General features: G+C 36.6%; 1 protein-coding gene across 3 annotated transcripts in view; it reads right to left on the bottom strand.

The window, feature by feature from the left end:
* Positions 1 to 22,013, bottom strand: part of cadm1b (cell adhesion molecule 1b) — a 187,742-nt gene that overhangs the window by 18,493 nt on the left and 147,236 nt on the right. For 2 of the 3 annotated variants that reach the window (XM_059514589.1, XM_059514588.1), the window contains 3 exons: positions 20,598 to 20,694; positions 19,862 to 20,034; positions 4,109 to 4,162 (listed from right to left, as the gene is read on the bottom strand). In XM_059514589.1, the coding sequence (XP_059370572.1) occupies positions 4,109 to 4,162; positions 19,862 to 20,034; positions 20,598 to 20,694 (324 nt within the window). The remainder of the gene's footprint in view (positions 1 to 4,108; positions 4,163 to 19,861; positions 20,035 to 20,597; positions 20,695 to 22,013) is intronic. The other variant, XM_059514590.1, reaches the window with a different exon arrangement.

Consider the following 22,013-nt stretch of genomic DNA (forward strand, 5'->3'; position numbering starts at 1 on the left):
TATTTCAAAGCAAACTCAAGGTATGTGTAATACTACAATTTAATTGGAAAGGGAACAATCTATAAGCAGATTATTACATTGTATATCATACAGAGAAGCTAGCATCAATATTCATTACATGGTCAGATAAATCAGTCAGAGCCATTACTGAATGAACATCAAGTTATAATTACTTAAAGCAATGGAGTATTTTGATAAAATACATGATTATTTAACATATAATATCAATCATATTTGGTTCAATGAGCAGTTTTTGGTTTGATCTGTTAAAACAGCAATTGTAATGCATTGTTTGGGCCCTGTTGTTAATGTTAAAAGTTAAATGAAAAAAAAAAACAGCTGTGAATTTTTTTCTCCCCCTATGTAAGCAAGATTAACTATAATTCATTATAGACGTATGCACAAAAGAATCAAAATGAATTGTAAATAATCAGATTAACAGAATCGAGAGAACCGCTTCGGTGAGGGAGTCACGGTCAAAGACTGCCTATTCTGCCATCGTTTTACGAATCCCACAGTTTGTCTCCAAAACTGCAAAGTGTGCATCTGGCTTAAGTCAGCTAAAGAGCCAAAAGCTTACATATTATAAATGCAGCTGACAACAATGCAAGAAAACAAGATGCTATGTGCCTCAAGTCAACAAACAGTAACAATGGTCTAAAATTAGCCCTCCCTGGCATTATGTTGTGAAAGAACATCGTAAGGTGGGAAGGAATGCAGTACATTCGCGGTGACAAATTAAATCACAGCCGAAGCTGGAGAGCTTGTTTTAAGACTAATGATACACAAAGTCTTCAGTGTGTTGTTTGGCCGGCAGCAACTCCATCATTCCCACGCAGAGCTGCATAAATGACGCTCAGCAGACAGATCCGTGAGCCCAGCACCCTCTGCTTTACCTGCAGGCACAGTGAGCTCAACCAAGACATATTGGATAAGCCTTGAAAAATTTCTGAGGAGGAACTCATTATATAGGAAAACATTGCTGATGTCTACATATGGAGCAAGGACACATCATCTTTTGTCTTTTCAAAGGGTTTTAAAGCAAATCTGGTAACCTTTAAATGTCTGCGTCGTCTCGCTGCAAAAACAAAGCTTCTCAAAGTGACTGAGTCAACAATCGGATGGGTCCGGCTGTCTGTCTCCATGTTCTGCTCTTAATTGGATTGTTTGGGAGATTCATGGAGGAGATTTCTAGGACAGAGAAGTTTGTGGTGATACCGGACAAGGAGAGGAGAAAAAACATCTACAGATGCTGATGAGTATGCGCATTCACATCTAGCAGCAGTTTTCTGCTATAACTTGACACCATCTTATAAAATATGGACTGGCCTGCGGCGCACCTGATCTAGAGCTCAGCTGTCTTCATTGTTTTATATTTCATCAATACCCCGCAGGGTGTCCATATATCCAGTTGGATGGTACACTTTTTGCCCTTTCACGGAAACCAGCTTGGCACACCCTTGCACCTATCAATATTAATCTCTGATCCATGGCAGATTCAATCCACTCAAAATCAAATAATGCTGACCGACCTCTCACACTCATAGACTAAACTCGCAGGCCAAGTCAGTGGTGTAGCGCAAATCTAGAGAGACCCTCCCACAAGAATGGGATGTCAAGAACAAGTGTGGGTGCAGTAGAACCTCTGATGGAGACAGCTCTGTTATTTTAGGAAGTTTAGTAAACACCAAATATAACTGCACTCTCACTGAAGCATTTTATTATTACCAATGTTTTAGCCATTTTGGATACAAGATACATATTGAATGCATTATATTCACATTCATATTTCCAGCCTCTACTTTGCAAAAAAAAAAAATACAAAACTAAAATAATGTGCTGCTTTTATAATGGAAAATCAGTATACAATCAACGGTATGTAATACCATAATGCTGTGAGGCTGACCCATATGCATTCAGACAATATATCCACTTGTATTGCACACTTATTTTCCCCTGTCACAGAACCCAGCTTTGCACTCATTCTCCTATCAATATTAATCGCTGATCCACAGCAGCTTTAGTCCCCTTGAGCCGACCCGTCACACCCACAAACTAAATGTGCAGGACCCAGGGTCACGTTTCTCCAACCAGAGCCGTCCACGGCCCTAAAGACCAGACTGCATATCAGTTAAAACACTGTTTCAGATGTCTTGCAGGTCCCCCGAGGTCTCCTGTTCTCACCGTGAGTGGATTACCCACTGTGTCTGCTTGAAAGCAAGTTCTGCTCGAACGGTAATCCGAGGTTAAGACGGTTACACCAATAAACTTCTTACATGCTTATTCTGCATGCGGAGAAGTTAGGCCCGAGAAGGAACACAAGAGAACGGCTCTTCCGAGTGAAAACCAGACATGACTTAGTTCAGCCTGATGATCAGAGAAAAGTCCTGAGCATAGATGATTCCTCTGAAAAGCTGACACTATCACGCTCCTACTCGCTGTGCATGATGATTTTGCGAAAGAGGAGAAAGTGCAGCATCTGATAAAGGTGCCACTATCATTGCTTCCATTTAGCCATTTATTTTGAGTTATAAATGGCAATCATCTCTAAATGTCACCCCCTAAAGCTACTGAGCGTTTCGGCAAGACATTATGGCTTAATTGATTTTTTTTTGATAGTAGAGTGCAAGCCTATCCTTTCTCACTCTTTGCTAGCTCATCAAAAATGTATTACATTTCTATATAGCACCAATTACCTGCCATTGATTTATTTGCTGGGAATTCCTAGTCCTGAGCTTTCCTTTGCATGTTAATAAACGTGGATTGGTAGAGTATTTTTAAGAGCTCAAGTAAACCTCATTAGGATTAGAATAAAACAGCCACTAGAAAATTGATAAGGATAAATAACAACAACATTTATGAAAAAAAAACACAATAAATGATGGTTGATACACTGATGAAAATTTGGTGTAAATATTATGGAGGAATTGCTAGTAAATTTCACAAATACATACAAAGAAATGGCAATTAATTAATTAAACATTAACATGTAACTTACAATATTTGAAGTAATAGAAAAACATGTCCAATTACAATCAAAGAACTTAACTCAATAAAAACCGTCATTTGCAGTTACTGTTTGGTTGTAGTGGAACATCCACAGATGTAGCACATTTGTATTTTCTTCCATTACGGGCCACAATTCTGACCTTGAAATCAGGATAACATCTTCAGAATCATCTATACTGTACAAAAGTTGAAAGTTGAAAAAAATATTAGTAGGCTGGCTCAGAAAATGATAATCGTGTTTGTGGCAATTGCTTTGCTTATTGAGTGATAATACAAGATTTTTTTAACTTATTATTGTAGACAGGGGAGCCGGACTGGGGGTAAAACCAGTACTGATTACCAGGGCCCCAAAGGAAGAGAGGGCCCTTGAAAAGTCTGGAGTATATATTTTCAAGGGGGGGGGGGGGGGGGGGTGCATTAGGACTGCCTATGCATAGGGCCCGGGATCTTGTGCGGTGCCCCTGATAGTAGAGAGAAAACTGTACTTTGTCACATACTTTGTGAGAAAGTGTGATGTGTTAGAGCAAATGAGACATTATTATTTGGAATCAGCACCCCATAATTAGAATTGGATTTCATTCAGCAATTATGATGCAGGGCACTGTAATCTTTGTTTTTATTTACAAAAAAAAAAAAAAAATCACAATGTGTTTCATCAGAGCATTTCAAGGATGTGTTTATGTCATTCTTATGGAAGGCCGAGGATATTTGTAATCTGACGCACAGACATGCTGAGATCCTGATAAGATGTTCGCTCCAAAATGAATCTCTACGGTGAAAGATCAAGCGAGTGACAGAAAAGGATTTGACAAGCACAACCTGACAAGTGACAATGACGGCAAGACGCCGCAAGGCCACCGAGTCCACTATCTGCGGCGAGATCTTATTAGGGCGGCTCGCCTGTCTCTGCACGAGCCCCTGCACTTTACCCTCTTCCCACTGTCTTTTTTAGTGCACGGACAGTAACATGCATCAGCGGCATACTTACACTCTCTCACACAAACATACACTTAGATGCTGAAGCACATCAGGACACAGGAAAAATATAAAAAAGGGTGAGATGGAGTGAGAACCCTGCCACTCAGATGGGATACTGTACCTTGGAAAGCGTTGATGGTGGTAGTGGTGGGTGGGGGGGTTGTGGTGAGAACATCTAGATGGAAAAAATGAAAACACACATAAGAGGTATTATATGAAGGAGAGAAGTCACAAAAGCCATCATGTTAGTATGATAGAGATATTTGAAAGAAAGAGGAACATCTCTTTACCAAAGCCCCCTTTACACCTGGGAACATTTTTGTCATCATATCATAAACCTGACTACATTTACTGGGCAAAAAAAGATGTAACTGCATAATAAAAGATCGATATCTGTCATTTTGATGGAATGACAAACATTGATGGAAATTGTACATTTTCCAACATGCTGTTCTTTTATCAGGTCTTATGATCTGGTCATCCAATGTAATGAACGATATCCTGTTTATCTCTCCAGATCCTCACAGGGGCAATTTAAACTTTATTGTCTCCCATTTTCTTCACTTCTAAGCCTTATTAGCATCCTTTTACTGTGGGAATGTTTCTAAAGCAGTTCTTTCTAAAGAAGTCTTGTGCTCACTAAATCTGCATTTATTTGGTCAAAAATACAATAAAACAATAATATTGTATTATTAATTTGGCAATTTTTTTTTTGTTTTATGTAATTTATTCCAGCCATGGCAAAGCTGAATTTTCAGCATCATTACTCCAGTCTTCAGTGTCACATGATCCTTTAGAAATTATTATAATATGCTGATTTTAGTTCTCAATAAACATTTTATTGTTATCAATGTTGATTTTTTTTTCTTTTATCTTTTTTTTTTTAAATTCAGGATATATTTGAAATTGAAATGTAAAAGTCTACTGTGACTTTTAATTAATCTAATGCATCCTTGCTAAATAAAAGTATTCATTTTTTTAGAGTAATTAAAGGCTGAATTAATTTGTAATTAAATGTAATTATGTTTTGTTTGTTTTTTTGGTTAAGAAAAATATCCAAAACTCTCCCTAAAACCAAACTATTCTCTATAAAGTGACTGTCTAGCCTATCTGTTCATGTCTTTGATATTTGGTAAAACATGGAACATGCTCCGTTTGTGCAACCTCTGATGTAATATATAAGTTGTGTTTTCCATTTTATGTGGGTAATTTCAGGCTGACTTTTATTAAATCACAATTTAGATACACTATAATACAAGGTGCAAATGCTTTAAAGAATGTCCAAATGTAAAGGAGGCTTAATTAAGACAATAGCTCATAAATATCCTTGATTTAAACGAAAAATGGCCTGTTATTTTGTTTTTACATAAGATTGCATGTCTGACTGTGAAGCATTTTCTTGCAAAACAGTGTTATTGAAACAGCTGAAGGCAAATTGGCCAGCTATAGATATTTGATCAAATGTAATGTAAGAAAAATGTAAAGAAAAGGACTTGAATTGATATAATGGGCTTACTACATGCAATAATAGAAAACGACAGCTTGAGTTATATAGAATCAGACTTCCAAGCAATAGTATAAAGCCTGCATTTCAATGGGCATGACACTGGCCGACACAAGCCACGTGATTAAACAAAACACACTGTGCCAAGGGCTTTGTTCAGACAGGCAGCAAAAATCCGATGTTTTGGCATATCTGACTCAAATCCGTTTAGTTGTTTTGTTTGCAGACTGAACAGCGAGAAAAACACTACATGAAATCCGATGTTTACAAAGTGATCCAAACCCCATCCAATCAGATTAAAATCAGACTTTTTTGGAATGCATCTGATCTGCATTTTCTGGCACAAAATGTATGTAACGTCACACAAAAGTGTGCAATACAATCTGCAGCTGTGTCCGAATGCACTGTATAATGAATGAGCGAATAAATCAGCAGTATTTGCATGAATGTGTCTTGTGATTTCAGCTCTGCGATGAGATGCAGTGATGGACGTGAGCAGAGGCAAAATTTCCTAGTTTTCCGTCTTCTCTGACAGCTGCACTCAGATTTTGTATAAGAAAGTTTCACGGCATCTCGCTGACATCATTACTACAGCAACTGATGTAGATGTAACAAATATTGACTTACAAGGCCAAGACAAACGGATCTGATTTCATCGCTCGGATGGTCAGTCCTAAAGTTTGCATCCGAAAACAAAATGGGATTTACATGCAGAGAAGAAAACCAAAAAGGTCCACTCGACTTATTTCAAATCTTTCAGGCAGCTTTGCTATCATGCGGCGAGTATGGAAACAGGAGAAAGAGAAAATTACATTATGAGAGTCATTTATTAATAAACACAGTCAAATTGGATACAGCCATCGCACAATCAGCGGAATAATGGGGCGCTAGCAAATGCGGCCGAGCTATTGTACTGTGGCTGTGCGATGTGACTATCATTCCACTTTTTAGCACAGATACTCAGACGCTTTGCTGGGGAACAGTCGCAGCAGGCAAAATTGGCTGGCTGTCTCCATCACTTTATTGTCTGTGCTCCATCAAAAGATCTCAGTAGGAGCCCAAACACTTCCCAACTAATGATAAAACATCAAGGACAGGATAATGTCTCTGAATGTAGATGCTGGGAGATGCATCGCCTGATGAAAATATTTCAGGGATTTCGTGCTCCATGACCGATTGCAGACGGGTTTTGAAAATGTCATAGTCCCGTGGCTGAAATTGTGCATGCAGGGGATACGGCCAACACAAAGGTCTGAATAGGATGTGGCATGCATAATAGTCAAGCAAACAAGAATTTTCCACGGGCAATTTGCAGGCTGGGTGACTCCTGGCTCGATGTTATGAGCGGTGAGATGTGAATCTGTTTGGACGTGCAATATTTCCATTTGTATGTGAAGGATGGAAATATGAAATTCCAATCACGCGGTGAGAAAATGGACAATATGAGTACTTATCGTGAGCAGGATTGTCCTGACAACACTTGCGAGATGTGTCCTCGTAAAACCCATTGGCTCTGTTCCACTGTCTCTCAGCAATGCTGAATGTGTTGAATCTCTAGGTAATGGTCCAGATCTGAGTTGAGCCGGCATGAGTCAGGCTGACTTGCCTTTATTTTCTGTTATTTATGTTGAAAAATCACACCAGGAGACCTGTTTGCAGGTGAGAGCACCTCAATGACTGTGATTCTTATGATGACAGTAATGTTTTACTGATTGAATACACTCTGATTTTAAAACATACAGTGTCTCCCATAAGTATTGGGACAGTAAATACAAAACTGCTTTATATGCTGTGGAGTCAAGACATGGGCAAATATGATTAAAAGATTAATATGCAACTACAGAATGTCACATTTTATTATTAGGTCTTTAGACACATACATGTTTTTCCAAATAAAAAAGACAGCACTTTTAGAGTTCATCCCACTATTTGATGTGAGCATAAGTATTGGAACAGTTGAATTTAAGGCAGCTGTGTAAAATTAAAAGCTAATATTTAGTTGCAGATCCCTTGCATGCAATCAGAGCAGTGAGTTTGCAGCCCATAGACATCACAAGACTCTTGGTCTTATGCTTTGAAATGCTTTTCCCCAGTCTTTAATGTAGCTAATTCCAACTGTTGCTTGTTTTGGGGAGTTTCTGTCTTTAGTCTCCTCTTCAGCTGGTGAAATTAATGTTCAATCGGATTTAAATCTGGAGATTGATTTGGGAAATCTAAGACTTTACATTTCTTTGCCCTGAAACAGTCCTTGACTGAACTGGCCAGGTGTTTTGGGTCTTTGTCCTGATCCAATATGAAGTGCTTTCTAATGAGTTTGGGGGAATTTTCTTGAATATTGGTAGTCAATATGATTTTGTACCATTCCAAATTCATTCTGCTACTGCCATCATACATCATAAGTCATCATAAAAAAATAAGAGTTCTAGAGACAGCCATGCATGCCCATGCCATTACACCCACCTCCACCAAGCTTTACAGATGAGGTTGTATGCTTAGGATTAGTGGTCGACCAATATGTGTTTTTTGACAGCCGATGCCAATTTTTTTTGGAAAGCGGGGGGGCGATAGCCGATATAAAGCCAATATATTTTTTTAAATATATTATATTTAATAAAATTATAATATAAAAAAGTAAACATTGTAACCAACAGGGCACTTCTGGGAAGTTTGTGTGCATTGGGAATCATATTTTTCAAATAAAGCCAGAGTAATCCTCATCTTACATACAGCACACAGTGAAAATGACATAAATATGACAGTGGGCAAATGCATAAAGTGCAGCATAATTTGAAATCACAAGTTTATAGTTTAAAGCATTCAATTCACAAGGACAGACCGTGACAGAGAGAACACGTGATCATGCTGGATAAAAATTTCACAGCTGGATTCGACTGAGTTTGCAAGGTTAGTAAAATTAAATATTAATTAGTCATTCAAAGATTTGTTTAAATTATATAAATGCATATTTGCTTAATGCTGATGGCAAACGAGAAACTATTATAATGTTTGCCTTTCTATTACTAATAGGCCTAATATAAAATAAATCATTATAATACTTTCTATATACATTAATTCCTTAGTTTATTTGTTTGTTTAATCTAATTATTAGACAGACTTCTATTCGTATTAGACAGAATTGTTAATGACGACGAACAAGAAAGAGAGCATAAGTACTGTGTGCGCTCAGGCGCTGCCGCTCTCTGCAATGTCAAAATAAAAGTCCCACTTCGAACACATCGGCCAAGCAGAAAAACATACCGGCCGATGCCGGTATTTGAAAAATGGCAAATATCGTCCGATATATCGGCCTTGGTGATATATCGGTAGACCACTACTTAGGATTATTTGCATTTCCCTTTTTTCTCCTCACTTTTGCTTTCCAATCACTTAGATAAAGATTAATATTTTTCTCATCGGTCCATCAATCTTAGTTCCAAAACTCTACTGGCTCACATTTGTGAAGAATCTTGCCTTTCTATTTTTGGAGCTGATCAGAGGTTTGCATCTTGCTGTGTAGCTTCTGTAATTCTGTTTTAAATTCTCCTGCAGACTGTAGATTGACAGCATCACCCTAGCTTTCTGGAGGTTGTTGGTGATTTTACAGACATGTATTTTAGGGTTCATTTTCACAGCTTTTATGATTTGTCTGTCATCAGCTACTGTTGTTTTCTCAGCTGATCAGTTCGTCGTTGGTTGCTGATGTAGCCGGTAGTTTCCAAACTCTTGATTTCTCCATGCCATTTGTTTTTTCTATAGTTCTAACTGACTTCCTCTTTTCTTTTAGCATCCAAATTGCTTGCTTTTCTTTCAGAGTCGGCTTCCTCATCTTCATCCTGGTTTGTCCTGTGTGTCATCATCGAATGCAAGACTTAGAGTGCAGAAGCAATGGATATAACTGATAAGACACATTCCCTGCTTAAAATATCTGAAGAATTAAGGCAACAGGACACAGCTGAACACTTAGAAAGACCTGTGAGGCAACTGTTCCAATACTTATGCTCACATCAGATAGGGAGATGAAACTTTAAAGTGCTGATCTTTTTAGCTGGTAAAACATCTTTGTGTTGAATCACCCAATAATAAAATGTGACTTTCTGTAATTTTGTCTCATATTCATCTTTTAATCATATTTACAGATTTCTGTATTATCTGTATATTCTGAATTTTGTCTTTACTGTTCCAATACTTATGGAGGGAACTGTATGTAAAATTCATGATGGAAACTGATACATTTGTCCTTGTTATTATATATTTTTGTTTGGTAGAGTTATGTGCGAAAACGGAAATTTGCTTATTATAGCACAATCTAGTGGGATTTGAGACCATTTTATTATTTTTTTTGTCTTCATGTTTTCTTATTTTTTATTTTTTAACACAAACAGAAATATAGATAGATGATCAAGATGATTTGAGATTTGTAACATGGTATGTTATCCTGCTGGAAGTAGCCATCACAAGATAAAGAGATGGATATGGTCAGTAACAGTACTTTAGTAAGTTGTGGCATGAACCGCTGATACAAGGAAGGATGGATCCATGCTTTCACAATCTTCTGTTGTTCGATTTTGGTGAGCCTGTGCCAGTTGTAGCCTCAGTTTCCTGTTCTTTTATGACAAGAGTGGCACCAGGTGTGGTCATCTGATTCAAGGTTCAATTTGTTGTGCGTTCAGGATATGCTCTTCTGCATACCTTGGTTATAACAAGTGGTTATTTGAGTTACTGTTGTCTTTCTATCAGATTAAATCAGCCATTCTCCCTCTGACTTCTGGCATCAAAAAAGTATTTTCACCCACAGAACTGCTGCTTACTGGATATCTTCTCTTTTTGGACCATTCTCTGTAAACTGTAGAAACGGTTTTACACAAAAATCCCAGCAGATCAGCAGTTTCAGAAATATTCAGTCCAGCCCGTCTGGCACCAACAACCGTGCCACATTCAAAGTCACTTAAATCACCTTTCTTCCCCATTCTGATGCTTGGTTTTTGGAACTTTTCCATTCCGGAACTTCGGTTAAATACATACTTATTTCACTACTTTTAAACATAAAGATTATGACCTGCCTAACTCGGAAACTCTGGTATCAAAATTATTTTAAAATTCCCCATTAGTAAATACAACTTGAGAGGAGTTTATGTCTAATTTACAATTAGGAAACTTGTATTTACGATAATTCCGACAGCACGTGAAGGCAGCACAAGTTCACCTAATAAAGTGGCCGATGAGTGTAATTTGAACATTTGTTTATTGTTAAAACAGAAGAAATGTTTTTCTCCAACAACACTGGACCCCACTGACTTTCATTATCTGGGAAAAAATAAGCTTTTTTGAGAGTGGGAAAAGATACACTGATCACCTGTGTAGGAATAAAGTAAAAATCATGAGGTAGCAAATATTAGTATAATGAAACGATGAGGAGCTCTCCTTGTGGTCTCCAACCCAGTAAAACGAAAAACCTTTGAGTGCATGATAAATTATCTAATGTATGAAAAGCCTTAAACATATGCAGTGTCTCCCTTTATGTGGTGTATCAATCCTATTCTCAATGTCAAATGTATTATGCTGTCACAGCTGTATTTAAAGAAGTTAAAAGGCTGTCTAATACTGTCAAATATACAGTACACAGCATTTATACTGCATATTAGCGGTCTTGACAGAAACTTTGGCCTCATATCAAATATTACAGAGTATCTGTAGTTATTCAGCATCTGGGGCAGTCAAGAAAAAACAGATAAGATTGTATGTGGCACGCTGTTACACCGAGTCTACATTTGCGTTTTAACAAGAGCGAATGTTGCATGGGTTTGGCTGAGAGAACATCTCCCATAGGAGCCTGAATATGGAGGTTAATGCTGGACATGGTCTGTGTCGATACTTATTCTCTCCAAACAGGCCTTCGCACAGAACATCAAGTGACTGTAATTGAAACACACACAATTCCCACTGGGAGAGACGTTGGTTAAAAAGAGTGGTAAATAATAGCACTGCCAACCTAGATGTAGGAGGAAACACATAGGGTGCAGGTTTAGAGGTTTAAACACACACATTAGAGTCTTTCAGCGGTGTATGGCAAATGCAAAAATAAAATACCATAACAGCCTGAACTTCAAAGAAATCAGTTGCCATGAACATGAATATGTAAGTAATAAAAAGTCATAAATTAGAAAAGGAAAATTAATGGAATAAATGAATAATGAATAACTAATGATGCAAAAATAATACAATAATGTTATAATACAAATGCATTGTGATATATTATTACAGTACTATTATATACTAATATGAATAGATTAAATTCATATTAAATGCATATTAGTATTATGATATTTTGTTACAATACTATTAGAATATTTTACATACATTTATAATTGGACAATGTGATTTGCACTAAGGAGGTCTATAATATTAACTTTTTTTCTGCATCTTACATTCATATGCTAGTAGATGGCGACAAGTGACATTTATCAAGTCATTGAATCCTTCGAACCGATTTGTTCAAAAAAATTGATTTACTTAGGGACAGCAAATTATATCTGGAATAAATTATTTAATAAGTCCTTGACTCATTCACTCAACTGATTGGTTCAAAATTCTGATTCATTTGGGAACACCAATGCTATATGTTGCTCAGAGACATGCAAGTAAATTTGATAAAAAATGGACAAAGTAACCGGCAATATTATGCTTGAAAATGATACTAGTTTAATATAATACAATATGATCAGTCATAGCCCTAACTCTTAAATCATATAACAATATGATATTGATAAGAATGTTTATCTATGAAAATATACTTCTAGTTTAAATCACACAAAGAATTTCTAATACTAATCCAGTGACTGGAAAATCAAAACAGCTGAACAACACCATTTAAAACTAGAGACAGACTAAAAATCAAACATGCAATTATCTGGACTAGATTGATTAGCTCCACCAACGAATTAAATGCACTGCCTGAACTACACCTGCAAGCAATATTCCACTGCGAATGCTATACTTAAAAAATGCAGACAGGGTGTTAATAGATACACACTAATTAATCTGGATGCCATGATTAGTGGAGGAAATCAATTCTCCTGTGAGCACAAATGTGTATTTAGCTATTTTTGTTAAATTTGAGCATGCTTTATGTCAACATAAGAAGCTTCAGATGTAATTAAAAGCTCTTATTAAGACATTCAAATCTCTACGGCTTTATAAATACTTTCGCTTTGAATATTGTTTTCTGTTAATAAAGAGTAAATGAGTCACTGAAGGATTTGCAAGATGATGAAACGTGACTCAGGGGAAAAATAAGGATAATGAGGCAAACATATACAGAATGATACAAAAGAATGGAGCATGAATTTAATGTCAAGGCTGCAGACCTTGAGCATTTAAAATGATGTGCTGTTTCCTTCAGTGTCACATACAGTATTCCCGACTGCCAAATCTCCAGATAATTTAAGACAATTTCATTATGATGATAAATGATAAACGCAGATAAACGTACATGAATTGCATTAAAGAAGTACCTGATCAGCAGGTTTTACTGTCAGTTGAACAATCCTGCGGGCAAAATCACCTACCTGGAAACCATTACAACTAGCCTGTATCTTTCTGAAGGAAAAGGGCCATGAAGTGAACTGAAAATTTACAAGAGAAAGTACTTTGCTATAGCTAGACAGGAATTTTTTTTTATCTTTGTCCTTTTCCAGTTAAATGCTTATCCGAGAAGATGTAAGTGACCTAGTTTAAAGAACTGGGAAAATTGACTTCAAGTGATCTATAGTGTTTTAGGAATGGCAGAAGGTATTGCTAGGTCTCTGTAGAGGAATATTCGGCAAAGTCCATAAAAGCTTTCAGGTCCATTTAGTTGGGAATGTGCAGGCAAACATTTCTTTAAGTTGATTTCAATGTTAAAAATGTTAACTGCACCAACTATGCACCCTTTTTTTTTTTTTACTGTATATCTGTGATCACAAACAGAGATGAAGGGCAGTCATAGGGTGCCCTTTGCAGTTAAAGGAGATTAAATGTCTTGCTCAAGGCCACAATAGATAGCAAAAGTGGCTTTAGAAGGACTTAAGCTTTGGTCTTCCAATTCACGGTGCAGATGTTTCCGGACTGAGCCACCCACCACCACTAGAACCGGGATCAAGTTGGATTTTAACCCTGTATCTCTTCACCCTGAAAAACACTTATAAAGTCATGGCATAGACATCCCCTGCAGCAGCACAGTTACATCATATTTACCAAAGAGAAGATATTACTTCCGTCCTTTTCTTGAACTAAATTTGACATTATTTGTATATCACAAAGCTTTTAAAATAGATTTGCAGCCCTAGATTTTCCTTTGTCTGAATTGGGACTAAAGAAAGGAACAAAGGGATATAAAATGGAACAGGAGAAAATAGACAAATTTAAGAATAATCATTATGGTGCATTAGTGCAACAAACAAAATTGGCATCATTACAAATCAAAGCATATATACACTGTAAAAATGTATTTATTGTGTAACCTAAAAAGAGCTATTTTATTCATGTCAAAAATAGTATTAAATGTGAAATCAACCTGCTGCATTAGGTTACACCCATGAAACTCATTTTTAAAAGGTCAGAGCAGGTAGAAATAACTCTTTAAGATAACTGTACTGTTTCATTTTGTTCAGTTTATATAGCTGACTCTGCAAAGGTTTTGGGTCAGGATTTTAAAAGAAATTATGACTTTGAGCAAGGATGCATTAAATTGATCAAAAATGGCATTAAAGAAATGAATAATGCTACAAAACATTTATATTTCAACTAAATGCTGTTCTTTTGAACTTTCATTTCATTAAAGGGTCCTGGAAAAAATATTTATACTGTATATACTGTTAAATCATGAAAGAACTGTGATTCATTTTGAATAAAATTTCACTAGCCACACACATACATGATTACTGCCAGACCTGTTGAATCAATAAATCACTTAAATAGAACCTGTCTGACAAAGAGCAGGTCATATGGGTTTTTGAAAAATATCTCTTTTGCAGATTATAACATAGCTATCCTTAAATGAAAACAGTCTACAAAGTTGTTAATCAAAAAAGTGCATGACAAATAAAGATATGGTCTTTCAAAAGAGCGAGTTGATTCTGAATCTCATTTACTTCATTCAATAATAAAGACAGTAGTGTAGCCCACAGACTTTGTAATCATTGTGAAATTGCTGTTTATTTTGCTGCACTGGTAGTTATAGGGTTAATGCGGGAGAGACAAGCGAGTTAGTTTAGGCTGGTGTGCCTGTGATGCAGCTGTTCTGCGTTCTGATTAAAAGTTAAGATAGAGCATCTTTTGTTCAACGTTCTGCAAACATTACAGTTAACATGTTTTGGTTTACAAACTGTATTGTTTCATCCATTAGTCATCTTAGCACTCGGCTTATGTATCCACCATTATTGTTTTAAGTGTTCATGGTTTAGCAGCTAAACTTTAGCTGTGTGCACTATTCGCTTGCATACGTTTTTTGTATTTTATGTCATTATAAGAACGGATTAGACCAGTATATTATTGTTTTATGCAAAGGTGCTTTGTCAATGGTAGCACTCACTAACTTGCTTATGGCTTATGAAAGGGAGGGGTTTGCTCCGAACTTACATGGAACGAATTGTTTCGAAATCATTGGCAATTGACTCTAATATTAAATGTATATTCTGAGAAAATTACAATGTTTTCTGACCTTAGATGTATTTTATCCTGTTGTAGATAACTCCAATACAATATTAGGACACTTTAAAATACCATATGACCTGCTCTTTAAAGAGCAACACATCATGCCGCGATCTAAAGAAATTCAAGAATAGATGAGAAAGAAAATAGTTGACATGTATCAGTCTGGTAAGGGTTATAAAGCCATTTCTAAGGGTTTGGGACTCCAGTGAACCACAGTCAGAGCCATTATCCACAAATGGAGAAAACTTTGGAACAGTGGTGAACCTTCCCAAGAGCGGCCAGCCAACCAAAATTACTCCAAGATTGCAATAACGACTCATCCAGGAGGTCACAAAAGAACCAGAACAACATCTAAAGAACTACAGACCTCACTTGCCTCAATTAAGGTCAGTGTTCATGATAATAAGAAAACAATAAGAAAGAGACTGGGCAAAAACGGCATCCATTAGAGAGTGCCAAGGCAAAAGCCACTGCTGACCTTGGAGTAGCTGAATCAAAGTGCGGACATAAATCCAATTGAGATTTAGACCTTAAACAGTCCATTCATGCTCTAAAACCTTCCAGTGTGGCTAAATTAAAATAATTCTGCAAAGATGAGTGGGCCAAAATTCATCCACAGTGATGTGAAGGACTCATTGCCAGTTATCGCAAACACCTAAAACGTCACACACCAGTAAGCGAGCGCGCCCTCAGATCACTTGGACGTGGTTGTGTACAAGAGGTAAAAATGATATAAATACTGTTCGTATTCTCACACAAACCGCTCGTTTCGTGTCTTAGGCCATCAATGTGTACTTACGATGGGGAATTGTTTAATTTGGACTTCTCTGTGCATGTTCTTTGAGGTGGTGATCATAGACCTCCATTATATGACTGACAGACAAGAACGGTTTGACCTAAAAATATCAAAATTGAAACTACTGCTGAAACAAAAACACCTACATCTTGGATGCCCTTGAGGTAAGCTAAAACATACCAACATCTAATTTCAAAGTGAACTATCCCTTTAATAAATGAAATCATTATTTCAAAACTGCATTTTGTATTTACTCAGGTTATCTTTGTGTAATATTAAAATTAGTTTTGTGTGACAAATATGCAAAAAACAAAGGGGGAAAAAGTTTTTGACCCCACTAAAATCACTGGCAGTGTGGAAGGGGCAAAATCTACCGGGACACACTACCTGTGTACTTTCCGGAATCACAGTATGAAAGTGGCTTAAGATTAACCTTTATCTAGGTGATTGGAAAGCAAATAATCCTAAACAGCCTCATCTGTAAAGCTTGGTGGAGGTGGTGTCATGGCATGGGCATGCATAGCTGTCTCTAGAGCCCTTAATTTTTATGATGACTTAATGTATGATGGCAGTAGCAGAATGGATTTGGAAGGGTACAAATTCATATTGGCTAACAATATTCAAGAAAATGCCCCCAAACTCATTAGAAAGCACTTCATATTGGATCAGGACAAAGACCCAAAACACCCGGCCAGTTCAGTCAAGGACTGTTTCAGGGCAAAGAAATCTTAAGAAAGCATGCTTCTTAAGAAATCTTAAGAAAAAAGTCTTAGATTGCCCAAATCAATCTCCAGATTTAAATCCGATTGAACATTAATTTCACCAGCTGAAGAGGAGACTAAAGACAGAAACTCCCCAAAACAAGCAACAGTTGGAATTAGCTACATTAAAGGCTTGGGAAAAGCATTTCAAAGCATAAGACCAAGAGTCTGGTGATGTCTATGGGTTGCAGACTCACTGATCTGATTGCATGCAAGGGATCTGCAACTAAATATTAGCTTTTAATTTTTTACATCTGCCTTAAATTCAACTGTTCCAATACTTATGTTCACATCAAATAGTGGGATGAACTCTAAAAGTGCTGTCCTTTTTATTTGGTAAAACATGTATGCGTCTAAAGACCTAATAATAAAATGTGACATTCTGTAGTTTTGTGACATATTAATCTTTTACTCATATTTGGAAATGTCTTGACTCCACAGCATAGAAAGCAATTTTGTCAATACTTATGGAGGCCACTGTATGTATGTGTATATACAGTATATATATATATATATATATATATATATATATACTTTTTTAAAAAGGTCTTTTTGTAGAGTTTTGTATTGGAAAAGTTTTCTTTTCAGCTAACATAATAAAATATTGGTAATTTCTTATCAAACAAATAATACCCTGCCTATTTTTTTCTATATAATTATTGTTATTGTTGTTATTGTTATTACATTTGTTGTTTCCATCCAATTCCAATTCCAAGTTCAAAAACAAATAAAGCCTTTTTTCGAGCAAATTAACTCAGTACTATCTGTGCCAGGGGCTTTGGTAACACAGGATGGGTTTTCACTCTTAGCATCTCCGCTACAAGCTTATCAGCTTGTGACGTGTATCTGTCCCATTGCAAATTCACATTAGCCTACAAAAACATTTGATCTGACATCAAAACAGTCCCCTTTGTGAAGGCCATGAATGCAGTGATGGGGTAAATGGAGAAACTGTTACACTGTCTCCATTGTCTTGCCATGCCCAGGATTAGGATTTTGGGAAATGACTGTCTGCTACAACCAAGCCTCCTGTTCAACGCTTCATGAAAAAAAAAAAAAAAAAAAACGACAGAGGAGCTGTAAGCATTTGCTCAACACAAGTCACTGCTTTACTGTGGCAGTAAAAGGAAATGCTCTATAGCAAAAGCAAAGCTGCCATCCCCCGAGGAGCAGCATTAAAAGTAACTCTGACAGGCTGGAGAAGTATAGTGTGCCCAGGATTATCAAGTTACAAGAGGTCTTTCCACTTGTTTAGTCCTCTGAGGTAGGGCATGCTCAACAATAGCCTGCGTAAATTGATTTAGAAATGCACCACAAGACAACGATTTTATTTACTGTGAAGCGTGAGCGATCTGAGCTGTACTAAAGAGAAAAAGCAACTCTCAGGGTAACACTACAAATGCATATCATTTCCATTATAATAAGGCTTTTTATGGCTGAAAATAATTTGCTAAGTCCTCATTCACATATTACACAATGCTTGGGAGATTATAACTAAAAACCGCCACTTATACCAAGCCAGACGGCAATAAATCTTCTCTTTTTCCAAGACGCCCACTCAGCGCAAATAGACCCAAACTCCTTGAGCCTGTGAAATGAGAGGAAGTGAAGTAATCAGCTGGTGGTGCTCGCTCAGGTAGAGGTGACACATCAAACTAAGCTGGAAGTGGAACTGCTTCCAGGCCTGTGATGCACACAAACTCTCCCATCTGCAGATGGGACGCTGATGACATCATTCCCAAACACCTGCCTCTGATATCAGCATTATCAGAGGCAAATAACTGTGGTGCCAAACACCTCAATGACGAGCCACCCTCTTCCATCTCTAATGGAAGGCTAATGTCTTGGGCTCGACAGGACAGCCTGTAATAGCTGCAGCGGGCCGTTAGCACTACTGAACACAACCTGCTTTAAACAATAACAACACTTCAATTCTTCTATAGCAAAGCAAAGCTTTGTTAAATCCCAGGCTTCAAGTGCCACTGTCATAGCAATTATTGCATGGGCTTTGAAAAATCCAGCTGTTAGCCCTTGTTAAGGATTAAACATTTCTGAACACAATTCACTTCCTGTGTTAATAAGACTAGTACTATGAAAAACTCTCAGTTGAAGCATATATATATATATAAACAATTAACCCTCTATTGCATGATTATTGAAAACAATGTTGAAAAAGACATTTCTGATTCACTTGTCTTGCATAAAATGGACCTCATTAGTAAAATCAAAAACACACACACAAAAAAAAATAAAAATAACAAAAAAAATTTTTTGGAATGAGAGCAATTTCCTTTTAGGTATTCTGTGCAACACTTAAAAGAAATGATTAAAAAAACAGGGTTTTATTTGTTTAAATATTTGTGAATTTTTCTGAGAGACTTTTCATTATTCCCTTTTTTTAAACAATGTCAAAATCCTAAAAGAACAAAGCTATTAGACTAAATTATTGCATTAAAAATTAAATGCTAAAAAGACTGGTGTTAAATAACTAAAATAATAACTGTATTATAGTGCATCCACATCCACTACATTCATATACATGCCACTGTCGCACAGGGTTGCTTCGGGGCAATAAACATATTTAAGCAATTCCTCAAAACATACAAATAATTTATGTGCTTCAAAATGTTTTAAAATAAAGCCTACTCACTAAGAAATATGAATCATATTTTTGAAGGATGGGGGAAAAAAAATCTATGAAAATGCTATTATGAAGCTTTCCAAAGCAAAAATGTGCACCATCTACATCTCCAGAAAAATACATTGTGTGACCAAAAAAATCATCTCTTCATTATTACCCATTTTATTACCATCAACTGAAGAAAACCCAGAGGCAACATTGTGCAATAGAGGGTTAAAAGCTTCTGTCTTGAACAAAACATCAAGCTTCTTTGAAAAGCAAATGCATGTGGAACTTGAAACCCTTAAGTCACTACACAACATTACGCAGCTGATTACATGTAGACATCAAGGGCTGGTTGTCCAGACACAGATTAAGCCAAGACTTAGACTGATATTGAAAACTATCCATTTGCAGTGTTTAAGACTATAGATTTAACTATCTGGGAAACTCTGGTCTTATGGATTGTTGTTTACAGATGCAAATTAAGTTCAAGTACATACCATATACATAAAGGATGTAATCATCATAGGCTTCTCCCACTAAGTTAGATGCCACACAGCGGTACGTTCCGTTGTAGGACTTGTTAAGATTTTCGATGAAGAGATCAGAGCCAGTAATCACGGCGTGGGAGGGGAAATCATCATCCACTTTGAGCCAGTTAATTTGATGAGGCCTGTAAAACATCAGAGTAATCATTTAGTGCTCAGTGTGAAAATGCTCAGACAGAGGCAGAGAGGAGAGAATAATGTGCTTTATTCAGGAAAACTTTAGCAGTGCTGTAAAATCAACACCTGTGCAAACAAACGAACACGATGCTATCAAACTCAGCTGCAAAGTCTTGTTTTAGTTCACATATGGGCTGATATCTATTCTTTTATTATTACTGGACTAAATTTAATTATAAACGGAATAAAAATTTTTTTCAGTATCTAAATATACTATAATCTTAATATCTGTCTATATATATATATATATATATATATATATATATATATATATATATATATATATATATATATATTGTGTGTGTGTGTGTGTGTGTGTGTGTCTATCAAAACAACAAAACAAATATAAAATAAGTATCACATATCAACACCAAACCATGTACATATTTGCATACCTGTCTGTCTATCTGAGTTATTCTCGTTATCATTTATTATTATCTGCATGATAAAGCAACCAAACAAATTCATTTGAAATGAGTAAAGTGGCTTGAGGGCCCAGCCTTGGACTCACTGTGGTTTTCCGTTAGCTTTGCATGTCAGCTCGAGATTTTCTCCTTCTCTGGTCAAACCCTCAGGGAATTCCACCACAATCTGCACCTCTGGTTTATCTGTGCATTGGACACAACAAAGACACAAACACAAACTAATTTCCAGTTGCAACGCAGTACGTTGATTCAGCTCGGTTCCCTTATTGTATTGTATCTATCTAATTATCATTCCACAAGTCCACATACCTGCCTCTCAGTCTGATTAGAAAACATCCCCGGCAGGTTTGGACATCATTTGTGGATTCACATTTATGTTCATGTGTATTATGCATTCATGCTTAATACAAAGACCTGTATAATGAAGGCAGCAGATCTTAGCTGCTCTTCTTAGCTTCACTGTTCATGCTGCACTATATTTTAAGTCAGCCTAAAAGAGTGCAAACATGACAGTATGTGATTTTTATAGCCTGGGTAAAGCGTGTGAGGAAGGATGACACTGCTATGAATTTAAACAGTCAATTTAACAGTACTGTAAAATGTTTTTTCTTCTTCTCTTTTATCTATGTTAGTCAAAATGTCAAGCTGTTACAGTTGAGCTGATCCCTCCTGCCTTTTCTTCTCAAAGGTCACCCTGAGCAGTCAGCTATCTGAATAAATTAATATTCTGCCAAGATTACAAAAGGGTAGGTTAACCTTTCCAGGACTTCCCGTGCCACAAAAAAAACAAAAAAAAAACGTGCGGCAAACGCTCTTAATCAATGCATTATTTGGCGGACAGCATATCATGCTTATGCATAACAAGAAAGGGTCTGTTTTAATTAAAGCAAATGCCTAGACCTCCGCCGGGTTAAAAGGAATAGTTCACTACAAAATTGAATTATTGACTCACTTGATTTCTTTCGTCCAAAACCATGAGACTACTTCCTCTGTAGAGCAACTAAAAATGGATTGTCTCCAATTTATAGTGACCACTGACACATAAGCATAAAAAAGCACCATTAGAACAATCCATATGATTCATGGACTATATTCCACATCTTCTCAATCCACTTAATATCTGGGAAATATTTAACCTCTTATTCAAATAATCATCCGCTCCAGTGAGCTGTGAACACTGACCGGTATCACTGAGTCAAACTGATTCATGAACAAACTGTTCAGTCTGAATAAAATGGTTCACTGAAAAGAATCGGATCACTGAAAAATTATTTAATCACTGATCTGAACTCTGTTATCAGGTTATAGATCACAGGAACGGAGGAGTATCAAACAAACAAATTTCAGTATGTTCTTTGCATAAAGCTATCATGTAACACTTTACTGCTTAACAGCTGGGTTCTCACTAAGAACTGTCATTTATGGAAAACAGCTGCATGGAGATGCTAGAATTATAGGCCTTAGTCAGGCTGATTTTAACAGGAATGAAATGAGGCTGTGAG

Source organism: Carassius carassius, chromosome 28 (assembly GCF_963082965.1).
Source record: "Carassius carassius chromosome 28, fCarCar2.1, whole genome shotgun sequence".
In the NCBI taxonomy this organism is placed as follows: Eukaryota; Metazoa; Chordata; class Actinopteri; order Cypriniformes; family Cyprinidae; genus Carassius; species Carassius carassius.